General features: G+C 40.2%; 1 protein-coding gene across 1 annotated transcript; it reads left to right on the top strand.

The window, feature by feature from the left end:
* The first annotated feature begins 202 nt into the window (after nucleotides 1-202).
* Nucleotides 203-19,332, top strand: myoc (myocilin). Its single transcript, XM_063001293.1, has 4 exons — nucleotides 203-985; nucleotides 9,437-9,499; nucleotides 10,234-10,332; nucleotides 18,226-19,332. The coding sequence occupies exons 1-4, from the start codon at nucleotides 523-525 to the stop codon at nucleotides 19,011-19,013; spliced, it is 1,413 nt and encodes a 470-aa protein (XP_062857363.1). The 5' UTR covers nucleotides 203-522; the 3' UTR covers nucleotides 19,014-19,332.
* The last annotated feature ends 26 nt before the right edge of the window (nucleotides 19,333-19,358 follow it).

Raw genomic sequence — 19,358 nt, 5'->3', positions numbered from 1 at the left:
ATATAATGAAGTGGTAAACAAAACCCACATACCTCTCATCCACATCTGAAAAACACTTGAAGAAGAAAAAAATGGATGGAATCTTTCTGGCTGAAAAATCCCTCCCTTGCCCGTTCCCTCCTATGTCCCCACCTTCTCTCCCCCTTTAAGACTGTATAAATAACCACTGCCTGGTGTCCCCAGGCTCAGACGATCTTCAAAGCTTACAACGCGAACTGATCCAGGATCACAAAAATCACTCACCAATAAACTTGGACTTGACAGATCTGATGCCAACTTGAAGAACCTGAGAAAAGGCAATGGTAGAAGAGAACTAAGAAGAATAAAAAGACTAAAATAAGCCTACAGACAGGTGCTTATCCATCTGTCTCTATTTTGGAAGAGTAGAGAACAGATCTCTGACAAGCAGAACATCAAAGAGACGTCAACAAGGTACTAAAGAGAAGTGTTAACATTTCTCAGGACAGCATCCTGGTGTAACCAAGACACAGAAAAGGAAAAAGAATCCTGCGCATTTCAGCTATGTGGTTCCTGGCTGTTGTTGTAACCTGCAGTCTGCTTGTGGGCACACAGGCTCAGGGCACTGCCAACCTTAAGAGGTGGAATGACCAAAACAGGCGCTGCCAGTATACCTTTACTGTGGAAAGCCCCACTGAAGCTAGCTGCCCCTCTTCAGGCTTCAGTCCCGAGACGGAAGCCCTCAAGTCCAGGCTTGGGCTTGTGGAGGCTCTAGTAGCTCGTCTGGCTGGAGGTGAGACTCTGGGAACTGAGGCTCAAATGGGACTTCAGGAGGCCTACAGTCAGGCAGTCAGGGAGAGGGACAGGTTGCAGCAAGAGAAAGATAGATCGACTGAACAGATGGAGGAGCTCCAGCAGATGGTTGAGGAACTCCAACAGGAGGTGCTGAGGCTAAGGAACAAACCATGCCCACAGCAGGTTCCACCAGGTGTGCCACTCAGCGATAGCAGGGTCCAACCAGGAACAGGTAATTAGCCATCTCTGGCTTTGATCTTTGGCTAAAGTTTGATTTAAAATAGCTAGATACTAGAACTGCCAATTAAACAAACTATAAGCCCACCTACAGTTGCTTATTCTTCCATTTGCAGTGTTGTATTGATGTAGTTAGGGGATGTTACATCATTTTTGCTTTTTCCAGTGTTCCTGTTTGCTTGTTTGGCAGAACATTGTTCAAAAAACTAATTCTGGTTATTGAATGTTACCCTGCAATGTTCTGCAATTTGTCAGTCAACTGCCCACCAAACAAACTGCATGGTCACTTACAGCTGCTAATTTTGCCATTTGCAGTGTTGTATTGATGTACAGTAGTTAGAAATGAAAAAATAAAAGGAAAATTAAATACACTGAAACACTTTTAGGGGATGTTACAGCAAAAATTTTTTTGCAATGTTATACAGTATATATACATGGACCAGGCATAACATTATGACCACTGACAGGTGAAGTGAATAACCCTGATTATCTCTTCATCACAGCACCTGTTAGTGGGTGGGATATATTAGGCAGCAAGTGAACATTTTATCCTCAAAGTTAATGTGATAGAAGCAGGAAAAAATGGGCAAGCGTAAGGATTTGAGTGAGTTTGACAAGGACCAAATTGTGATGGCTAGACGACTGGGTCAGAGCATCTCCAAAACTGCAGCTCTTGTGTGGTGTTTCCGGTCTGCAGTGGTCAGTGTGGTCCGATCCAACAGATGAGCTACTGTAGCTCAAATTGCTGAAGAAGTTAATGCTGATTCTGATAGAAAGGTGTCAGAATACACAGTGCATCGCAGTTTGTTGCATATGGGGCAGCAAAAGGGGGAACAACACAATATAAGGTCATAATGTTATGCCTGATCGGTTATATAGTAAAAAGTTCCTTTTTGCTTGTTTGGCAGAACATAAAATTAGTACTGGATATTTAATTTTACTCTGCAATGTTCTGCAATTTGTGAGTCAAGAACTTATTAAAAGTAAATTTTTTGTCTCAAAAGTTTCAGTAAGTAAAATTATACTAACAAGTCTGCTGTATTTAAAAACAGTTTATTAAATACATTGAACAAAGTGTGGCACATTACTACCCACCTTTAATTAACAAATAAATTTTTTTTAACTACCAATATATATTTCAATAAAAACTTTGTGTTATCTAAAAAGCATTACAAGTTTTAAATTATGCTGCTACATTTGTTAAGCTCGTTAAAAAAAGCAATTAAATTTTACTAACTGACAAGTTGAAATATGCTTGACAGGAAATGTTGTCAGAACGTAATTAGTTAGTTATGTTGGCACCAAAACACAGGATACAGAACTGCTATTTTTTCCAAAGTTGACGTAAAGGAAAAATATTGTGAGCAACCTGAATGCACATCTTTGTGACATTGTAAATAAGTGAATGTTATATAATGTTGGTACCAACCTATTTATAACTTACAAGAATATAGGCTGTGTGTTTGTTAGGTCGTCTAAGTCATTTAAAATGTCAAGATAACTTAAGCTGTCCAGTCATGATCAACATCTTCAGTTTTATACCCTGAATTGAGTTGCTCTGGTTTGTTTAGAAGATGATGAGGGAGACGGCTTTGTTTGCAGATTCTTTATGTGTCTGCAGGTGTAGTTCAAAGAAGCTTTCATTCTAAGCTGGTAATGACTGGGTTAATACTTATGAATTAAAAACTTAGCCCTCTCAGACTCCATAACACTTGGCCAGTACAGACATTACAAAAGCTAGCATGCATTTATATAATTTATTTATTTTCAATTTAACTTCTTTATCTTATTCATGGTCATGGTGTATCTTTGCACTCCTACTAAATATTATCTTAGGTGTTTTAGCCACTAACAGGTAAATAAAACCAATTACTTTACCGTTTTTAATGCAAATGTTTTGTGGCAAATGTTTAGAGAAGGTTTTTATTGCTGTTTCATAATGACTATGCCCTAGTAAACAAAGCAAGGCCGCTCAGGTGGCGCAGCAGTAAAAACACGCTGGAACCAGAGCTGGGATCTCGAATACATCGTATCGAATCTCAGCTCTGCCTGCCATCTAAGGCTGAGCGGCCACATGAACAACAATTGGCCTGTTGTTCAGATATGGGCGGGACTAAGCCGGATGGGGTCTCTCTCTCATGACTGGTGCAATTACGACCGCTGGCTGATTGATGGTGCCTGCACAGAGATGAGAAAAGAGTGCTCTCATGGTGTGTCTCTCCGTACACAACGCTGAGCTGCACTGCACTCGTCAAAGTGCAGGTGATGAAATGCATACGGCATGCTGCCCACGTGTCAGTGTAGAGAGGAAGCATGACACAATCAGGCAATTGGATGCGCTAAATGGGAGAAAAAGGGGAGAAAATGTATAAACTATATATGTATATATACTGTATATGACCCTGCACTCTGACCCCAGCTTCCAAACAAGCTGGGATACACGAAGAAAGAATTTCGTTGTACTGTACACCTGCATATGTATTGTATATATGACAAATAAAGGCATTCTATTATTATTATTATTATTATTATGTAAGGAAACCAGAGTACAATGAAGAAAGCAACATGGTCACAGGAAGCACATGCCAAACATTTCACCAACCCAAGCCAAGGTTTAAAGCTATGTATTCTTATTTACAATAGAAAAAGAACTTTATTTTTATATATTAAAACATCATATTTGGATTTGGAAATCTTTTTATATATTCTGGTACTGCAGTCCTAAAAACAGACCTGCCCATAATGACTGTGACTTATAATAAATGTTCGTGCCAGTAGTAGTGACTCACTTACCCTTGAGATTACTGCAGCACTAAGAGTCATGCCTGACTGGTAGCATTAGTCACACAAAGATGGGTTCAATTACCGTCAAATAAGGTGCATTTAGTTTCATACTGGTAACTAACCACTGGGATAGCCTATAGCAGGAATTTCTTAGTTATTTACATGTCAGGGCCAACTTATTTATCAAGAGTGTCCAGGTGCAGGGCAGGTGCAGGGCCCCAAACAAATAATCTAGCACTACATACATACATTACTACAATTGTTTTGAAATTGCAGTTATATTTATGGGACATGTGGTGGGATTTTATTTAAGAAATCATTAGTAAGTCCAGCTTACTTATCCTAAAGGTGGGACTACGGACCACTAGAGGTCGCTTTGCGGCCCAGTGATTGACAAACTTGGTTTATGACGTTTGTGATGAGTATACTATAGATAGATAAGTCATCGGTCCCAAAAAGTATCAATCAGATTTGTCAATAAAATGCTTTGACGAGGCAATATTTCATGGGCCTTTATTGTTTGGTTGTAATGAGGGCTGGTCTTAGTGAGGGCTTAATGAGGGCTTGTCTTAGTGTGTTATCCATTCTGGTATATAACCTGGAATCCTTTTCATGTGGACATGCCTCCTTAATATTTTGTTCAGCTGTTTCAGGCACCAATTGATAAAATATGCATGAAGCATAAAGCCATGCAATGCCATTTATCCATATACTAACAAAGTAGTAGAGCAGGTAACATTAAAGGCCTTAGCAGCTAGGTGGTAGTTACAGAATGCCACCCTTCCAAGTTAATTAAATCAAATTTCTGCCCTTCTAGTCAACTGGCACACACAAACATCAGATCAACATGCATAATACCAGGTGTTGGCAAAATGGTTTTAAAGCACACTGCCATTAGACTCAGCAGAGGTATTTTGATAACAGTCATTAAGGTCTGGGCCTTATCATTTTCTGTCCTTAGTTTAACAATGTGTTCAAACGGCCGCTCAGGTGGCGCAGCGGTAAAAACACACGCACGATTTTGAATACATTGCATCAAATGTCAGCTCTGCCTGTCGGCTAGGCTGAGCGGCCACATGAACAACAATTGGCCAGTTGTTCAGATTTGAGTGGGATTAAGCCGGATGGGGTCTCTCTCTCATAACTAATGCAATTACGACCTCTGCTGGCTGATTGATGGCGCCTGCACAGAGATGAGAAAAGAGTGCTCTCAGGGTGTGTCTCTGCGTACACAGTGCTGAGCTGCACTGCACTCGTCAAAGTGTAGGTGATAAGATGCATACGGCATGCTGCCCACGTGTCGGAGGGGGCGTGGGTTAGCTTCATTCTTCTCAATCAGAGCAGGGTTCGGCATTGGTATAGAGGAAGCATGACGCAATCGGGCAATGGGACGCGCTAAAAGACAACACACTAAACATGTACCCATTTATTCACAGCATGGGGCAAGAAGTCTAACTTCTGTGTGTTTTCGGCAGGTTGAAGAAAACCAAAGTGTAATGAGGACACCCACATGTGTCTGTGTAAAACATACAAAGCTTCTAACTTAAGATGATTGGAGACAAGGATCAAACCCAGGTCTCCAGGACCCATGTATATCACACCATGAGTTTTGTTGTGAACGACTAGCACAAAGACCTGACCTTAGTTGTGTTTAGTACCATTAGGATTAACTGAAATGGGATTGTATCAGACCTTATCATTCCAATTGCAAGCCAGGCCTTGGTACCCAGAATCAGTACTGAATATTTACAATGCTCCTGTTGCTAAATGGCTGCAGTGATGTTCCACAATCTTGTGGAAATAAGTCAAGTCAAATTTATTTATATAGAGCTTTTTACAATGGACATTGTCTCAAAGCAACTTTACAGAATCCAGGACCAGCAGACCAAAAATCCCTAAAAACCCCTTTTGAGCAAGCCGAGGGCAACAGTGGCAAGGAAAAACTCCCTTAAAATTACAGAAAGAAACCTTGAGAGGAACCAGACTCAGCAGGGACCCATCCTTCTTGGGTGGAGGATACATTAAATAAATAGGATTTACACAAATCATACAAACACAAAATTAAATTGAACTGAAAGTTGTAACTAGCAAAAAAATAACTGGAGTTCTTCATTGTTCAGTCCAGTCTGTGATAAAGTCTGTTGTAAGTTCTGGACATTTTTGGTGCAAACACACCAGGGTGCCGTCACATCTGATAGGAGCAGCATTGTTGGCACTGTAGCCTCGACTTGCAGTCTTTAACCTCGAGAAGGTAAACACTATTCCGTCAGAACCACCTCGGGGTAAAACAACAGAAGGTGTAGTTACAATGTGAAACTGTTAAAAGTAAAATGTCAGTTTTAGAGAGTAGCTTTAGACTCCGGCACCCCTAATTATTACAGCATGACTAAGTTTGCTTGTTTAGTTTGACAAGACTAATCAAAAGCCTGAGTAAATAAATATGTTTTCAATCCAGACTTGAACATCGAGACTGTCTCTATGTTCCTCCCAAAAAAGTAATTTGTTGTTATGGCAGAAAAGGGAGGATCCATATAAAGACCCCAGATAATAGACCTATGCTTATGTAAAAATTGTCATAACATAATAGATAACTGGGTTTAATAAAGTGTTAATAAAATGTTATCTCTTATGACAATCTTAATTTTTTTTTTTTCCCTTCTTTCTTCCCCCAATTTTTCTCCCCTAATCTAGTCGTGTCCAATCACCCTGAATGTGTCCTCTATACTGATTCGACCCTTCACTGCTGACTGAGTACTCCTCTCAACTGACTTTTTGCCCCCTCCGGTACGCACAGTCAGTACAGACTGCATTTTTTCACCTTCATGAGTCGAGTTCATACACTTGACGAGCACTGTGTATGGAGGGCCACACCCCCATCAGCATTATTCCTCAGCCCTGTGCAGGCGCCATCGGGCAGTCGCACCGGTTATGAGGACCTATGATCCGACTTCCTTACCCTCTAACCCTGAACAACAGCCAATCGTTGTTCATACAGCCGCCCAGCCTAGTCGGAAAGGCAGAGCTGAGATTCGATACAATGTATTCGAAACCCCAACTCTGGTGAGCTAGCGTACTTTACCGCTGCGCCACCTGAGCGGCCGACAATCTTAATTCTTAATTTCTTTCCATTTTTTGTCCATCTCCAGCATCTGCTGAACTCTTCATGTTTACAATTATGCTCTTAAGACCAAGTACTGTCAAGTCTGGTGGCAAATAGATGGAAAAATTCAGGTGGACTTAAACCAGAGGGAGGAAAGATGTAGTGAACTGTGGCAACACTTTTGAGGGGGAGCAGGAAGATTTTTTTGCTCTCAGGGGTCTTCTTAATAAGAAAAACACTAACACATTATCTTTCCTTATTTTTGTCTTTGGTTTTTCAAATGAGAAATGCCCATTGGTCCCAAACGTCCTAAAAACTCAGGGAGAGGACAGGATCTTATGTGATAATCAAGGAATTCATGAGCCAACATGTGGAACAATATTTCTTTTGGCTGTCTGTAATGCATAAACATGTACTAAAAACTTAACTACATGAACATAAAATGTACTAGTTAAACATATGCTGAATATATCTACAGTTCAGATGTTTCTCTCAAAATGTCATCAATACAGCATGTATAATGAATTCATTTGATGTCACAAGATTTGTATCACCTGCGATAGAAATTGTTTAAACTTGAGGGGTATTCAAAAAAGCAAGATTTGTGCTATAGTAAGTTAACTTTGGGGTTTACTCTTTTTTTGCTCTATCTGTCACAAAGGCCGTTCAACATCAAACCAGTATTATAAAACGGATAGTTCCGGTCCTAAAATCTGATTGGCTGAGCCGCGTTCGAAGCCGTTGTAAAATCCCCGATAAACGCACACCTATGACCACCTCACATCATTCCATATTAATACGCCACTGAATAGAAAAAATTAATGTTATTTTCGCCCTCATGTTGCCTAGCAACACTGTTAATCGAACTATTTTGCGTCGCGGAAGAATGGTTTATTGTAAGTTTATACACAATAAATACATTTATGAATTAAACATTGTTGTATTTATTATATTTTATGTTGACCGCCGTTTTATAAAAGCAATAAGCCACTCGAGACCGTGCATTACTGTTATGATTTTAGCACGGGGAAAGAAGTTTTAGACGTCAAAAACGTCATCCCCGTGCTAAAATCACAGTAATGCACGGCCTCTCGTGGCTTATTGCTTTATTTTATCATGGCAACCTAATGGCATCATGTGCAAAGTGGGATTACACCCTGAACAGGCTGCCAGTTAGTTACAGGGCAACATATACACCGATCAGCCATAACATAAAAATCACCTCCTTGTTTCTACACTCGCTGTCCATTTTATCAGCTCCACTTACCATATAGAAGCACTTTGAAGTTCTACAATTACTGACTGTAGTCCATCTATTTCTCTGCATGCTTTTTTAACCTGCTTTCACTATGTTCTTTATTGGTCAGGACCCCCACAGGACCACCACAGAGCAGGTATTATTTAGATGGTGGATCATTCTCAGCACTGCAGTGACACTGACATGGTGGTGGTGTGTTAGTGTGTGTTGTGCTGGTATGAGTGGATCAGACACAACAGCGCTGCTGGAGTTTTAAATTGGCACCTAGTTGGTCCACCTTGTAGATGTAAAGTCAGACTCATCTATTGCTGCTGTTTGAGTTGGTCATCTGCTAGACCTTCATCAGTGGTCACAGGACGCTGCCCACGGGGAGCTGTTGGCTGTATATATTTTTGGTTGGTGGACTATTCTCAGTCCAGCAGTGACAGTGAGGTGTTTAAACTCCATCAGCGCTGCTGTGTCTTATCCACTCATACCAGTACAACACACACTAACACACCACCATCATGTCAGTGTCACTGCAGTGCTGAAAATGACCCACCACCCAAATAATACCTACTCTGTAGTGGTCCTGGGAGAGTCATGTCCATTAAAGAACAGCATGAAAGGAGGCTAACGAAGCATGCAGAAAACAGATGGACTACAGTCAGTAATTGTAGAACTACAAAGTGCTCCTATATGGTAAGTGGAGCTGATAAAATGGACAGTGAGTTTAGAAACAAGGAGGTGGTTTTAATGCTGTGGCTGATATGGCAATTGTCATGTTATACATAGACATGTTTTTATGCAGTCTGTGAATGAAGCTAATCTAAGACAGCTTTCAGGCATTAGCAACAGAGAGTGTATATTAAGGTCCAAAATAAACACTCTAGCCTGGGGAAAACACCATTCAGACTGTAAACATGAAACCTCAAACTTAAAAAGGAATCAACATGTTTCAAGTTGAAAGGTTAGAGCCAGTGATTAACGCTGAACTGCAATGGGGGGGTGTATGTGATGGCAAGCGGCCATCATTACAGCTGGTAATTTACTCAGCACTGTTTATTATTTGCAGTTATATTCCTGTCTGCCATCAAATTTCACCCTGCGCTCATAAACACAAGCCTCTACGTGAGCGGAGGATTAGCAGGACCCAACCTAAACACTGCCATATCACCCCACTGCTGCGTTTTCTTCACTGGCTTCCTGTAGCTGCACACATTCAGTGAACCACTGTTCAAAAACTCACTTACAATATTACTTCTGTAAATGTTCTTATAAACTTACTATATTTTTATTATTTGTTTTGACTTTTTGTTCTCTAGGCATCACCCACTCAAATCTGATGGCCAGACCGGGCAGGACACAAGACACAGGCAGAGTAAGAGGTAAATCTGCTCTCTCCTCCTCTCCTCTGTCTGACATGTCCCCCATGCCAGCTATAACATATTATACCCGTCTGAAAAGACTTTTAACAAGATTGTTACATGATTGTGTGTTTCACTAAAGTTGGACAGGAAGGCCGACCCCCAATCAGTGTTCCAATTCATCCCAAATATGATCAGTTGGGTTGAGGTCAGGGCTCTCCTATCAGAACAAATAACATTTGTTTCACACTCACACACCAATGTGATAATGTCAATAAGAAAGCTAGGACTTGGGAGCTTAGAAGTCAAGGAAGGGACATGGTGGGTGGTGGAGTCACAGCAGATTTCTTCTTTTGGCTGTGTGTTTATACAGTGGATAAAAAAGGATTACACACCCCTGTTAAAATGGCAAGTAATTTTATAATGTAAAAAAAAAAAATAATAATCAAGATAAATCAAGATGTTGACCTTTATTGTGACCTATAATCTATGCAGTTCCATTGAAAAACAAACTAAAATTGTTAAGAAGGGAAAATTCCCCCTTCTAGAGTCTACCAGTGCCTCAGTGGCTTTCCTGCTCAACCTCTATACTAATAATGACAAAAAAATAAGTGGTGAACATTTGTGCAACCAGTTCCATATCTTGCACTGTGGGGATTCATAACAGCTGAGAAAATCAAGGTTAACACATTAATATAAGCTTATCTGGAATATTGCCCTATTATTTGCTAATTGAATAATTTGTTCTCTCTCAGACCCATCTTGGTCTTATGGCAGCCCTGCATACCAGGAGTTAAAGGCTGAAGTTGCTGAGTTTCCTGCCCCAAATACAGATGAAACTACAGATAGTAGAGGTAGGTTAACTATTCCTGTCTTTCTCACACACACGTACATACAATATACACTGACTAGGCATAACATTATGAACATTGACAGGTGAAGTGAATAACACTGATTATCTCTTCATCACGGCACCTGTTAGTGGGTGGGATATATAAGGCAGCAAGTGAACATTTTATCCTTAAAGTTGATGTGTTAGAAGCAGGAAAAATAGGCAAGCGTAAGGATTTGAGCGAGTTTGACAAGGGCCAAATTGTGATGGCTAGACGACTGGGTCAGAGCATCTCCAAAACCGCAGCTCTTGTGTGGTGTTCCTGGTCTGCAGTGGTCAGTATCTATCAAAAGTGGTCCAAGGAAGGAACAGTGGTAAACTGGCGACAGGGTCATGGGCGGCCAAGGCTCATTGATGCACGTGGGGAGCGAAAGCTGGCCCGTGTGGTCCGATCCAACAGACGAGTTGGTTAATAAGTTAATGCTGGTTCTGATAGAAAGGTGTCAGAATACACAGTGCATCGCAGTTTGTTGCGTATGGGGCTGCATAGCCGCAGGGTGCCCATGCTGACTCCTGTCCACCGCCGAAAGCGCCAACAATGGGCACGTGAGCATTGGAACTGGACCACAGAGCAATGGAAGAAGGTGGCCTGGTCTGATGAATCACGTTTTCTTTTACATCACGTGGATGGCCGGGTGCGTCTCTTACCTGGGGAACACATGGCACCAGGATGCACTACGGGAAGAAGGGATGCCGGCGGAGGCAGTGTGATGCTTTGGGCAATGTTCTGCTGGGGTCCTGCCATCCATGTGGATGTTACTTTAACATGTACCACCTACCTAATCATTGTTGCAGACCATGTACACCCTTTCATGGAAACGATATTCCCTGATGGCTGTGGCCTCTTTCAGCAGGACAATGCACCCTGCCACAAAGCAAAAATGGTTCAGGAACGGTCTGAAACTAAGCAGATTTGTCTTTGTGAATGATGCATGAATCAAGCACCATAAAGAAAACTGCTTTCTTCTGCTCTGATGATGTTCCACAACTTTGAGGATTGTGTTTTTTCAGCAGGACAAAGCTTTATGCCACACAGCCAGGTCGGCCATGTATGGATGGAGGACCACTAGATCAAGACTTTGTCATGGCCAGACCAACCTCCAGACCTAAATCCCACTGAAAACCTCTGTAATGTGATAAAGAAGAAGATGGTTGATCACAAGCCATCAAACAAAGCTGCAAGAATTTTTATGCCTGGAGTGGTATAAAGTCATCCAAGAGCAATGTGAAAGATTGGAGAGCATGCCAAGACACATGGAAGCTGTTATTCCACCAACTGTTTAAAAACATTAGAATTGTGTTCTTTAAATATGAATGTTTTCTTTGCATGTTTTGTTTTTGACCAATTGTCAATTTCTGCAAATAAATGCTCTTATTGACAATATTTTTATTAAGAATTCATGAGCAATATCTGCAAAAATGTTAATTATACAGCAACCCATACATATAAATAAAAACAAAACAGAGAAACTCATCATTTTGCAGTGGTCTTTTTAAATCTCTCTCTCTCTCTCTCTCTCTCTCTCTATATATATATATATATATATACAACCCCTGGCAAAAATTATGGAATCACCACTCTTGGAAGATGTTCTTTCAATTGTTTAATTTTGTAGAAAAAAAATAAATCACAGACATGCCACAAAACTATCATTTCTCAAACTGTCAACCCTCTGGCATTAAGAAACAATAAAAAAAGAAACAAATATAATAGTTGTGGTCAGTCACAATTGCTTTTTTTTAGATCAAGTAGAGGAAAAAAATATGGAATCACTCAAATCTGAGGAAAAAATTATGGAATCATTAGAAAACACTGCACCATTATTACTTTGTTGCACCACCTCTGGCTTTTATAATGGTTTAAACTCTCTGAGGCATGGAGTTAACTAATGACAAACAGTATTCTTCATCAATCTGCCTTCAACTGTCTCTTATTGCTGTTGCCAGATCAGCTTTGCAGGTTGGAACCTTGTCATTGACCATTTTCTTCAATTTCCACCAGAGATTTTCAAATGGATTGAGATCCGGACTATTTGCAGGCCATGCCATTGACATTATATGTTTTCTTGAAGGAAAGTTTTCACGTCCTTTGCCCTATGGCAAGATGCATTATCATCTTGAAAAATGAAGTCATCATCACCAAACATCCTTTCAACTGATGGAATAAGAAAAGCGTCCAAAATTTCAATGTGGACTTTGGCATTTATTGAAGACCATCTCCCCTGTGCCTTTACCCGACATGCAGGCCCATATCATCAACAACTGTGGAAATTAACATGTTTTCTTTAGGCAGTTATCTTCATAAATTTCATTGGACAGACACCAAACAAAAGTTCCAGCATCATCACCTTGCCCAATGCAGATTCGCGATTCATCACTGAAGATCACTTTTATCCAGTCACCCACAGTCCACGATTGCTTTTCTTTAGCCTACTTTAACCTTGTTCTTTTCTTTTTAGGTGTTAATGGTGGCTTTTGTTTGGCTTTTCTGTATGTAAATCCCATTTCTTTTAGGTGATTTCTTACAGTTCGGTCACAGACATTGACTCCACTTTCCGGCCACTTGTTTCTCATTTGTTTTGTTGTGCATTTTCTGTTTTCAAGACATATTGCTTTAAGTTTTCTATGTTGATGCTTTGATGTCTTACTTGGTCTACCAGTATGCTTCCCTTTTACAACCTTCCCATTTTGTTTGTACTTGGTCCAGATTTTAAACACAGCTTACTGGGAACAACCAACATCTTTTGCGACATTCCACAATGATTTATCTTCTTGAAGGAGTTTTATAATCCTCTCATTTGTTTCAACTGACATATCTTGTGTTGGAACCATGATTCATGACAATCTGCTTTGTGCAACAGCTCTCCGAGGTGTAAGCACTCTTTTTAAACTGAAGAATAATTAGCAAATCTAATCTGCTGCAGATGTTTTGTTTTTAAACTGCAAATTACAGAGTGATTCCATAATTTTTTCCTCAGATTTGAGTGATTCCATATTTTTTTCCTCTACTTGATCTAAAAAAAGCAATTGTGACTGACCACAACTATTATATTTGTTTCTTTTTTTTATTGTTTCTTAATGCCAGAAGGTTGACATTTTGAAAAATGATAGTTTTGTGGCATGTCTGTGATTTATTTTTTTTCTACAAAATTAAACAATTGACAGAACATCTTCCAAGAGTGGTGATTCCATAATTTTTGCCAGGGGTTGTATATATATACAGTGTATCACAAAAGTGAGTACACCCCTCACATTTCTGCAGATATTTAAGTATATCTTTTCATGGGACAACACTGACAAAATGACACTTTGACACAATGAAAAGTAGTCTGTGTGCAGCTTATATAACAGTGTAAATTTATTCTTCCCTCAAAATAACTCAATATACAGCCATTAATGTCTAAACCACCGGCAACAAAAGTGAGTACACCCCTAAGAGACTACACCCCTAAATGTCCAAATTGAGCACTGCTTGTCATTTTCCCTCCAAAATGTCATGTGATTTGTTAGTGTTACTAGGTCTCAGGTGTGCATAGGGAGCAGGTGTGTTCAATTTAGTAGTACAGCTCTCACACTCTCTCATACTGGTCACTGAAAGCTCCAACATGGCACCTCATGGCAAAGAACTCTCTGAGGATCTTAAAAGACGAATTGTTGCGCTACATGAAGATGGCCAAGGCTACAAGAAGATTGCCAACACCCTGAAACTGAGCTGCAGCACAGTGGCCAAGATCATCCAGCGTTTTAAAAGAGCAGGGTCCACTCAGAACAGACCTCGCGTTGGTCGTCCAAAGAAGCTGAGTGCACGTGCTCAGCGTCACATCCAACTGCTGTCTTTGAAAGATAGGCGCAGGAGTGCTGTCAGCATTGCTGCAGAGATTGAAAAGGTGGGGGGTCAGCCTGTCAGTGCTCAGACCATACGCCGCACACTACATCAAATTGGTCTGCATGGCTGTCACCCCATAAGGAAGCCTCTTCTGAAGTCTCTACACAAGAAAGCCCGCAAACAGTTTGCTGAAGACATGTCAACAAAGGACATGGATTACTGGAACCATGTCCTATGGTCTGATGAGACCAAGATTAATTTGTTTGGTTCAGATGGTCTCAAGCATGTGTGGCGGCAATCAGGTGAGGAGTACAAAGATAAGTGTGTCATGCCTACAGTCAAGCATGGTGGTGGGAATGCCATGGTCTGGGGCTGCATGAGTGCAGCAGGTGTTGGGGAGTTACATTTCATTGAGGGACACATGAACTCCAATATGTACTGTGAAATACTGAAGCAGAGCATGATCCCCTCCCTCCGGAAACTGGGTCGCAGGGCAGTGTTCCAGCATGATAATGACCCCAAACACACCTCTAAGACGACCACTGCTTTATTGAAGAGGCTGAGGGTAAAGGTGATGGACTGGCCAAGCATGTCTCCAGACCTAAACCCAATAGAACATCTTTGGGGCATCCTCAAGCGGAAGGTGGAGGAGCGCAAAGTCTCGAATATCCGCCAGCTCCATGATGTCGTCATGGAGGAGTGGAAAAGCATTCCAGTGGCAACCTGTGAAGCTCTGGTAAACTCCATGCCCAGGAGAGTTAAGGCAGTTCTGGGAAATAATGGTGGCCACACAAAATATTGACACTTCAGGAACTTTCACTTAGGGGTGTACTCACTTTTGTTGCCGGTGGTTTAGACATTAATGGCTGTATATTGAGTTATTTTAAGGGAAGAATAAATTTACACTGTTATATAAGCTGCACACAGACTACTTTTCATTGTGTCAAAGTGTCATTTTGTCAGTGTTGTCCCATGAAAAGATATACTTAAATATCTGCAGAAATGTGAGGGGTGTACTCACTTTTGTGATACACTGTATATATATACCAATCAGCCATAACATTAAAACCACCTCCTTGTTTCTACACTCACTGTCCATTTTATCAGCTCCACTTACCATATAGAAGCACTTTGTAGTTCTACAATTACTGACTGTAGTCCATCTGTTTCTTCATGCTTTGTTAGCCTGCTTTCATGCTGTTCTTTAATGGTCAGGACTCCCCCAGGACCACTACAGAGTAAGTATTATTTAGGTGGTGGATCATTCTCAGCACTGCAGTGACACTGACATGGTGGTGGTGTGTTAGTGTGTGTTGTGCTGGTATGAGTGGATAAGACACAGCAGCGCTGCTGGAGTTTTTAAATACCGTGTCCACTCACTGTCCACTCTATTAGACACTCCTACCTAGTTGGTCCACCTTGTAGATGTAAAGTCAGAGACGACCGCTCATCTATTGCTGCTGTTTGAGTTGGTCATCTTCCAAACCTTCATCAGTGGTCACAGGACGCTGCCTATGGGGCGCTGTTGGCTGGATGTTTTTGGTTGGTGGACTATTCTCAGTCCAGCAGTGACAGTGAGGTGTTTAAAAACTCCATCAGCATTGCTGTGTCTGATCCACTCATACCAGCACAACACACACTAACACACCACCACCATGTCAGTGTCACTGCAGTGCTGAGAATGATCTAACTACAGCTAGACTACAGTCAGTAATTGTAGAACTACAAAGTGCTTCTATATGGTAAGTGGAGCTGATAAAATAGACAGTGAGTGTAGAAACAAGGAGCTGGTTTTAATGTTATGGCTAATTAGTGTATATATAGTGCGTATTCACTTACATAACTGACATACTTTAAAATCTGTCCTTCTGTTTTGCTACATATCAATTTTAAATAACTCAGTTACATAACCTTTACTTATTTTAAGTTAAGGATGCAAAAATAACTAAAGAGATGTTTACATAAATATGCTGCATAGAATAATAATGTTAACATGTTCATGTAATTAGTAACATATAACATTTTTTTTTACATTGGACACAAGAAATGTTGTCATCCCCACCACATGAGCATCAACATACAATTTAGATTTTTAACACCAGGTGCTCCTCTTACACCCCAAATACAGCGTCCGTCAGTCTCCCTGTCTCTGCTGACAACAACAAACCGTTATTTTTACCACTGAGCATGGTGCCTAAACAGTCTAGCTTATAAAAGGACTTGGGTATCTTTAGTAAGGCACTAAAAAGGAAAGGGTAGATATACCCTGATCATTTACACTAGCAAGAATTCAAGGTTGATGTGGCATGTCTTATGTGACTGGTTTTCTTAAAGTGCCCTTGAACTTAGTCACAGTACAAAAAATGTATTTTTTTTTTTTTTCATTTAAAACAGCAAAATATTTAAATATTAAGTACTAAAAACAAAAAAGAAGTCAGGGCATTACTAAACAAGCTTTACAATTATTAACCAATAACACTGGTTGTCAATTACAGATGTGATATATCTAAATTTCAAACAATTAGCTTTTTGCAGCATTGTGGTTTAATGTTTACTCATTCCTTTTAGTAAATTGTCTTTAATTTTCCGAGGTTTCAAGACTTTTTGTCAAGGCTAATTTTTAGCACAGCACTTTAGTGTGGGGTGTAGAAATAGATATGACTGCATTGCGATTTAATAGCTTATTGTTCAATGCCTAACTGTTGTTCCTGCTGTTGTTTAGTCATCCCACAACTATTTTAAAGTGACAGCTGGCTTCTTTAATATCCTTATTATTAGGGATGGCATGTTGTAAAATTCTGCATAGTGCACCTGGTCAGAAAAACTTGACATAAAACACTTTTTGTACTATGTGGATGCTAAAACAAGGTTGCTATAGGTTTGTAGCTTATTCATTCATTTGTTGTTTAAGTATATGTTGTTTATAAGAACTTTAGAAAACTCATTTAGCTTTACCATGATTGCTGCTCATTACATGAAATCTTTTCAAACCAATTTAATCCCTTAATGAGAAAAAAAAACCATGAGCAGCCTGCAAATTAATATAAACACTATAAATTTATATATATTTTTTAATATCTAGATTAATTAATAATTAAATTAACATTGTACATTATACAGTGACTGAATTCTCCTATTAATGTGTTTTTAATACATCTTTGTTATACTTTATTCACATGTACGAGTACAAGGTCAAAATACCTGTGTGTGACTTAAGTGTATTAAATAAAAGAAACTGCTAAATATTTTACCCCAGTATGTTTAAAGAAACACCACTAGCAGTGCACTAATTTGACATTGCTGTAGACCACAATGCAAAGACCAACATTAATTAGTTGCTGGATTTAGTCACCTTAACACAATTTACAGCTTAAATTGAAACTATTTTATTGCTTTTAATGTAGTATCTAGCATAAATTATTCTGGTTTGACCTATGTTTTAGGACCATATCAATTCTGTGTAAAGCAATGTGTACTCACCAGCTAATCCAGAAGTAATCCAGGCCAGTGGACGCCATCAATAGTTTCAGCACAAACCACCATCATAGAAAAGTATCCTGGTTGTGCTCGTCTGTGTTTTTCATTAGCTAAGATTTTCAACAGCAGTTGTATATTGTTTGGGATGCAACAAACATGGTGAATTTTGTGATTTATATTGCAGACTGACAGGAAGACATAGGGCTAGTTCCAAATATTTGTAGATCCTAATATTGTTAGTGCAGGTAAAGACATCAGACTCTACAATGAGTCTCGTTACACTCGAGGCAGCCAGGCCTAATGTTGTTGGACTGATTATTACTTTATATTTGTATATATCAGTTCCCCTCCATCCATCCATCCATCCAGCCATCCAGCCATCCATCCATCCAAGTTTTTAGTTAAAAATAAATATATACACCATTTCCCATAATTAAATTATTTAAAACAACTAGTTCAGAGGGACTAAATAATAATTTCAGCTTTCATGAGCCAAAACATGAAGTGATGAACTTATGGTCTCTTTGTTCTGATCTTTCTGTTCTCTGTCAGGCTGTGGCGAGCTACTGTCGATAGGAGATCCGATTACCCACCGTAAAGCAGACAGCATTGCTGGTAAGTATGGCGTGTGGATGCAGGACCCTGAAGCTGTAACCCCATATAACTCCAACATGGTATGGCGAATAGACACTGTAGGCTCAGAGGTGCGCCAGCTTTATGGATACGACGATATGGAACAACTGTCTCGCGGCTTTCCTTCCAAAGTGCTGCTCTTGCCGGAGGCGGTGGAAAGCACAGGTGCAGCAATGTACCGGGGCTCACTCTACTACCAGAGGCGTCTTAGCCGCACACTGATTCGCTACGATCTAGGATTAGAGACTATCGCGGCCCGTCGAGACCTTCAGCATGCTGGCTTTCACGGACAGTTTCCCTACTCATGGGGCGGCTACACGGACATCGACTTTGCTGTGGACGAGAATGGACTCTGGGTTATCTACAGCACCAGCAAGGCCAAGGGTGCCATTGTGATCTCACAGTTGGACCCACACACCCTTGAGGTGAAACAAAGCTGGGAAACCAACATTCGCAAAACCACCGTGGCTAATGCCTTTATCATCTGTGGCAGGCTGTACACGGTGGCCAGCTACGCTTCACCCGATACCACCATCAACTACAGCTACGACACAAGCACCAAACAAAGCAAGGCCGTTTCAATCCCATTCAAAAACAAGCACCGTTACAACAGCATGGTTGACTATAACCCAGCTTCGAAAAAGCTCTTAGCCTGGGACAACTTCCATATGGTGTCATATGATGTCCGGCTGGGCAAGCAACAGTGAAGGGTTAAGTGATAATGGTAGTTATAGGGTATAAAGAGGTTAGCAGATCAAAGACCAAAATATATATACACATATCAGTATATTGGCTTTGCTAATTATCACAGATGTAAACTGTGACATTAACCAAACAGTTACTAAAAAGTACAAATAAATAGCCAAGAGAACAGCCAAAGCCCATTTTACTACAGACAGGTCATGTTAAGATATGAATGGGATATATGATAGCAAAACATGGTGGTTGGACTATAAAAAAGAGCTCATTTTTGGGCCAGTGAAAAGCTAGATCAACCTCATTCTTTCACTTTAGCTGATGTTTATTCACAACATGAATATATAAATATATAT

The sequence above is a fragment of the Trichomycterus rosablanca genome, chromosome 9 (genome assembly GCF_030014385.1).
Source record: "Trichomycterus rosablanca isolate fTriRos1 chromosome 9, fTriRos1.hap1, whole genome shotgun sequence".
NCBI lineage: Eukaryota > Metazoa > Chordata > Actinopteri > Siluriformes > Trichomycteridae > Trichomycterus > Trichomycterus rosablanca.
This window is presented reverse-complemented; position numbering and strand designations above follow the sequence as displayed.